Source organism: Electrophorus electricus, chromosome 8 (genome assembly GCF_041902795.1).
Source record: "Electrophorus electricus isolate QZ-2024a chromosome 8, ASM4190279v1, whole genome shotgun sequence".
NCBI classification, from domain to species: Eukaryota; Metazoa; Chordata; class Actinopteri; order Gymnotiformes; family Gymnotidae; genus Electrophorus; species Electrophorus electricus.
The window spans coordinates 19,974,545-19,981,010 of NC_137504.1; the positions used below are offsets into that span (position 1 = coordinate 19,974,545).

The window sequence follows — 6,466 nt, forward strand, 5'->3', positions numbered from 1 at the left end:
AATAAAACTTGTACATAGTTTTAGGCAAGTCAGGTGAAATTTAATTTTGAAAAATAGAACTACACATTACACACAAATTAACTCTAGGATTTTCAGCACTACACAATGAAACAGAATGAAACCCTCTTTATTGCGATTAGAGGCACATCGGTGTACTCTAAACATGGCTAGACCTGTCAGTGGTCACCACACAGCGCGAGCAGAATCTTGACATAATCTCCCTTAGTTTCGACCTGTAAAAACCAAATAAATTGGACCGTTACACGTGATAAATTATGTTACATCAATAACAATTCCACAGGTTATTCAACGGCTCTGTTTTGTTAATGAGGACAACGTGCATCGTACGTCACCAGAGTAATGTCCTTTTTTTTTTCTTCTCAGCAATGACTCACATTAATGTCTTCTTGAAGGGTTTTGCCATACATTCTTTTGTACTCCTGCAAAATTTTCTTGAGGTCCACCTCTGAGCGACTCACGAGGATCCTGGTCAGGGTGTTGCAGTTAGCCCATGCGCCCTGAAGAGTCAGAGCATCGCATTCAAACAAGACCATATTACTATTACAGCACAACTGGGGATACATTCACAGTACAAGAACTGCAGGGTTATTAGATTTATTGAGTGACTTGCTGGATAACTTGCCAACTGACAAATACATTAGCTGTACTGAAACATGTTGGAATACTGTAATTGTGACAAAAGCTAGCTGATGATTGTTTGATTTGTAGCTGTAGCACTGTGCTGTGATCCTTAGATAAACTTTTACCTTCATAGCTAAATGGAGCCTTTCAGCAAAGTATGCAGGCTTGTTCCATGCTGCTTTCACTGGATAAACAATACATCAGTCAGTCACACCTGAGATAACAGGCTCGCACGTTTAAATTTCAACAAGAACCTGAAAAGGACCAAGATGTAAACACAGCCTAAAATCATGTTCAGATCAAATTATTCACTTCATGGAATAATGACTCAAGAAGTCATTATTTGAAAATAGCCAGAAAATCAGAAATCATTAAAAATAACTAAAAGGAGCAACAAGTAATTTTAACATTATGAAACAGCCAGTGACTTGGATGTTGTACTGAAACCCAGTGGCATGGATGTTTAAAATTCAGATAAAATGTCTAAAATTATTTTAAAAATAGCTGCCTCCATATGGGTGACTCATTATTCATTTGAGAACTACAAAGCAATTTTATTAATCTCATTTGAGCTGCACTTTATAGAGAAAATATTTAAAAAATCATAAGTAAATCATTATCAAATGTTTGCTACTTTTTGGTGGTAAATGACTTATTGCTCCTTCAAGTACACATAACTGAGTATCCACCTCCTCTTGTGACTATGCTCACTGCCTATCTGCCTTAACATGCTAATCTGGAAAGCCAGGTTTCTTCTCTCCTTGTGCTCCCAACACACTTTTGCAGTGAATAAAAATTCCCTACATAGTTTTGATCTTTTGTGGGTGAGTGACATGGGATCAAGTCTGAGGCACATGCACACAAACACACACTTACCCAGGGTCATGAGACAATCTTCCACATCTCCTTTCATTTCATGTTCTAAAGCCTTTGGAAAGCCCTGTGTACCAAGTTTGTCATACTGCTTGAAAACTGAGGGCACACAAATTACCCACAAATTTAGTTATAAAATTTTAAATGTTACTTTAAAATGTCAAAAACTCTTATATTAATGCTGACTCATATTCCAATATCAGATTTCATGTCTGAACTCTTTGGGTGACAGTGCCATCTGTTTGTATAGGTTTTTTGTTACCATGTTATCTACCTACTTTTGCATAGTTGAGCTTCGCTCCTGGATGTGAGAATGTCAATAAAGACAGAGTACACAGTTCCTATCTTCTTCTCTCCAGCTTCATAAAGAGCCTGAGGTCATAACACACAATTTACATTACATCACAGTTGTATCTTTACCATGTTATTGCTTGTCCTGTTATTTGAAAGCTATTGTTTCATTACTGAGCTGATCTGCCATTTGACCTTGTCATATGACACAGACACTTAAACCAGGAACTGTGTGGAATTGTATTGTGAAAGAAAAGCTGTTTGTTAGTGATGCGGTATAATTTCTTTAAAGTGACCTCACCTTTGCATCGCTTTTTGCCAGTCCATCATCGATATCCTGGTCCTCACTTCTGCTTGTCTGAGTTAATAGAACCATATTAGGTTTTACTCATTGTTCCTTGCTCTTTTCTTTTTCATTTTTGTTTGAAGATTTGTACCTTGCTCAGGGCAAGTAGGGCAGTCTCATAGTGCCCGCTAGTGTCGCCTTTAATATTGTGCTCCAGCTCCGCTCCATATGCTGTCATCCATACACACATATTTCAACTGAGCCTTTAGACATATAGACATAATTTAGAAATATTATTGGACCAGCTGCAGCAGATTCAATACTGGGTGCTTACCTTCTTTGAAGGCAGTTTTCAATAGTCTAATCTCATGGTTTGACCTGGTTCCCAGAATTTCATTCAGGACCTTTTCATTGGTTCCCAGACCCTGTTTTTGAATGAAATTTTAGGTTTTTTGCAAGTCAACAAGCTTAAAAAAATTCACAAAGTCCCTGATGAGATTCCTGATGTAGAAGCAAGTCACTCAAAATGGTCTATAGTACCATAAATAATCTATAAAGTTGCAGCAAAGTACAAATGGCATAACATTTTTAGATGTATTAGTATTCATCACAGTCCCTATTGAAATAAGGAAAAAGCACTATAACATCTGTAATTGAAACACATCCATAAGCCTGAGACATGAACTACAGTGTTTAACCTTCATGGCTTGTCTGAGCTCATAAGCATCATACTGGGCTGGATTCATGAGCAGAGCCACGACCGTGTCTTCGTAATGGGACTTCAGAACAGATTTCAAAGTCTTCACGAGGTCCTAAGAAATAAATAATGGAAAACCACAGAATATCAGTATAGCATGCAAGGATAACATCAGTTTCCCCCGGGATATCTTAAAATATACTGAAATAATGTCATTTAATGGAGTCTGCCTTGCAGTCATGTATGCACAGCATCAAGTGGGAGTGCTTCAGGAGGTCTCACTTTTCCAGTGTCATTTTCATAGGCTGCTTTAATCTGCTGTCTCTGTGCATTAGTCCTTCTGGCTAGAATCTCAGTAATGGCACTCTCATCCACACCTGCCGACACAAAGAATACAGACATTCCCACGCACCCCTAAAGGGGTCTGTATGAAGTCTCCGAACAGAATCTACAACAGCATAAGCCAATTCTTTACCACCTTCCAGACACTTTACATGGCCCCAAACTTTAAGTACATAGACTGATGCAATTGTGCAAGTATAACACACATTTGTACAACTATAAAGGCAATAACAGCTTCCCCCAGCACAGTTACCCACACCCACACCCACACTTGTATCATTAAAACCCCTTAAAAATACTTTGGCCATGACTTGACCATTTTAAAACATCAGCATTACTAAAGGCCTTGGTAGGAGTGGGAGAGCTGTACCTTTGGCTTCAATGGCTCTCTGTAAAGCAGCAGCATCTCTGCTGGCGCTGAAATTAGGATCAGGAGTGATGGTGCCATAGTATGGCGGAGTGCTTCCTTTGGATGGAGCTTTACCCTGTAACAGCACACATGACGAGGATACAGTAGAAGGAGACATTCTAACCTGCTCAACCATCCCTGGTTATGAAGGTAAACACAGACAATGTCACGGATTTATAAAAGGAGGACTGGTTTGAACTAACCTTGCCATCATCTTTGGGCTTGTCATCGCTTATCTTTTTAATAAATTTGTTGAAAAATTCCATTTTGAGGATTCTTAAAAAACAAACAAACAAAAACTTAAGATATTCTAGTATTTATGATAAATTGACTCAATACAGACCCAGTTCCAAAAATGAACACAAACTTCTCTTTTGTATGTCCAGCTTATAGTGCAATAGGAAACAAAGTACAATTATTTATCAAGATCAGTTGTCACATGATGAAACATCTTTGTTCTTGTCTATCTTTCAGTTATGCTCAAATGTTACAGAGAAAGTCTACTTATACCATGATATAACCCAAGAAAAAGAGAGGCATCCTACCTGTTTGTGAAGTGTATGAACACTGGCCTCAAAATTACTGTACGGCTACTGAACTCAGATTTTTGCAGATTTTAGAACACCCACATGTACTGACTGCACTGATGAGTCCTTGAGCTGGGTGGAGATGAGGGAATCAGGCACTTCTGGTTATACCTGTCTGTACATCAACAATGAGCTGTATTGGCTAATGAGACTATGGAACTGTAGAACCCTGTGGGACCAAAGCTAATGTCATTGTGGTAACTACAAAATAACTTCCAGGAAACATGTACACTTCTGAAAGATTTAGTAAAGGCAACAGTGAAACTGAGGGGATTGTGGCAAATTCTTACAGAGAAATTTGGAACAACTTTGCAAACCACTACATTAATATAATGGATTTGGGTGTTAGATATGAATGAAATTAATGTCACACACAGCTAATGATGTCAGTGGGACCATAGACATCACCAAAACTACTTTCAGTGCACCCCACCTCAAGATAAGAAACATTTATATATTTTTTAAACAAACAAACAAACAAACAAACAAACAAACAAACAAACAAACAAACAAACACACTTGTGCACTTACAAAAGTACTGTAGAAATAGCAGCGCCACTGTCTGTGCCTTCTTCTAGGGAATGGTTTGCACCACTGTGATCCTGGGAAGGGAGAAACAGGAGCTAAATGCTAACTTGTGGGAAGAAAGGAATAAGTGAAATAAAGCAATAGCTGAAAGCATACTTACCAGTAAAGATGAGGAAATGGCCATGTAAATATGATCTATATGACTATGTATTTATTATGGATTACTTGTAGATAACGTAATGAGATACACCCTTTTACCTGTTTTGGTTTATTCCACACTCAATCACGGCGAGTAAGGGCAATAAAAAGGACACAGCCGTTACATGGGGAGTCAGTTTAATTTTTTTTGTTTGTACGACCTTGTGTCTTCCAGATGGGTGAGTGAAGCTTGTGCTCATGACGTTTGTGCGGCCTCTTCCTGATTGTACTGGGAAAAGAGTCTGAGCTTTGAGCACTGAGAGGTCAGAGCACAGTGACATCTAGTGGCGTGCAAAAGTTGATTTAAAACGATGATTTAAATATGGAACCGAGTTAGACGATTTCTCTGCTGCATTGTATATAATGAAGATATACTACAAGGCAGTGTGTATTTATTTTGACATCTACTATTTGTGTACAACCAGAGAAGAACTACTATAAATATTCATGTGTGAAGTGGATGAATTATATTTGTAAGTAATAAAGGAATGTGTTAGTTAATGTAGTTGGCAAAGGGAAAGATTTGTGGGATCCACAGTTAAACAGAAAACTATATCAACAAATAGTTTCAATACAAATCATTTTTAGAATACACTGTACCTCCTGGACCTGTACAGTAGCACTGGCTGTAGCTTTCTTATTTGCTGTTCTGACTAGGCATATCTGTCCAGCATGGTGCCTTGTGTTGCAGTTGGCTCACATGCCAGCCTTAGTCCTGATGCCTCAAGTCCATTCGAGATACAGCCCTAATAACACATCTGGCTCTAATTAAGATGCTACTGAAAGAGTTGGTTTTACTGTATAAATTGTGAAAGATTAGGGACAGAACTAAACACTCCAGGGCAGTAGATCTCCAGGACCAGAATTTAGCACCCCAGCACTAGAGCAGTCCTACTGAGCACTGTGGCCCTTCGTATGACCTGAACATTCACATGTGACCCTTGGCTTGCTCACTGGATTGGACATTTGTAAAGCTACTTTGTGATAACATCTGTTTTAAAAAGCACCATATAAATAAACTTTTATTTGATGTACAACAAAAGCCCACATGTTTTAAATAAGACCAGACAAAAGACAAATTCAAGTCTGTTGACCTTTGGTACTTATCAGAGAAACATCTTTTTAGAAACAAGTGGATGAAGTAGAGCAGCCAGGTGGAACCTGGACTGTGATTTAAAAATACAATTACTCTATCTATCTATCTATCTATCTATCTATCTATCTATCTATCTATCTATCTATCTATCTATCTATCTATCTATCTATCTACATAGGGTTTTTAAATTTTTACTTTGTAATTTGTTAGTAGTGTCTGCTAAATGACACAAATGTAAACGTAAATAAGTACTTCAAAAGTGTTGGATAGTGGTTTGGGGTTGAGTGCCGGGGGGAGAGGGCTTGTTGGTCTGGGTGTATGAGTTTCATTTAGGGCGTGAGCAGTCCTAGGTTCAAATCCAGCCAGAGTTCTGGATCTATATGTCACTGTAGTCCTGCTTCTTAGAAAGCTGGCAATAAAGATAATGACATTATCCTGGTATATCCTTATCTTGATGATATTCTTTAATATTCACAATCTATATAACAATTACACATCTGACTATATATGCCTTATG

The 6,466-nt window shown here is 38.1% G+C and overlaps 1 protein-coding gene across 1 annotated transcript; it reads right to left on the reverse strand.

Moving 5' to 3' along the window:
* Positions 1-18: 18 nt before the first annotated feature.
* On the reverse strand, positions 19-4,956 carry LOC113586946 (annexin A1-like). Its single transcript, XM_027025381.3, has 15 exons — positions 4,816-4,956; positions 4,659-4,729; positions 4,086-4,242; positions 3,744-3,816; positions 3,502-3,616; positions 3,072-3,166; positions 2,791-2,904; positions 2,427-2,517; positions 2,244-2,323; positions 2,108-2,164; positions 1,794-1,887; positions 1,519-1,614; positions 768-826; positions 396-518; positions 19-233 (listed from the first exon to the last, which is right to left on the reverse strand). Exons 4-15 carry the CDS (start codon positions 3,804-3,806, stop codon positions 177-179), a joined length of 1,044 nt encoding a protein of 347 aa, XP_026881182.2. The 5' UTR covers positions 3,807-3,816; positions 4,086-4,242; positions 4,659-4,729; positions 4,816-4,956; the 3' UTR covers positions 19-176.
* Positions 4,957-6,466: the final 1,510 nt, after the last annotated feature.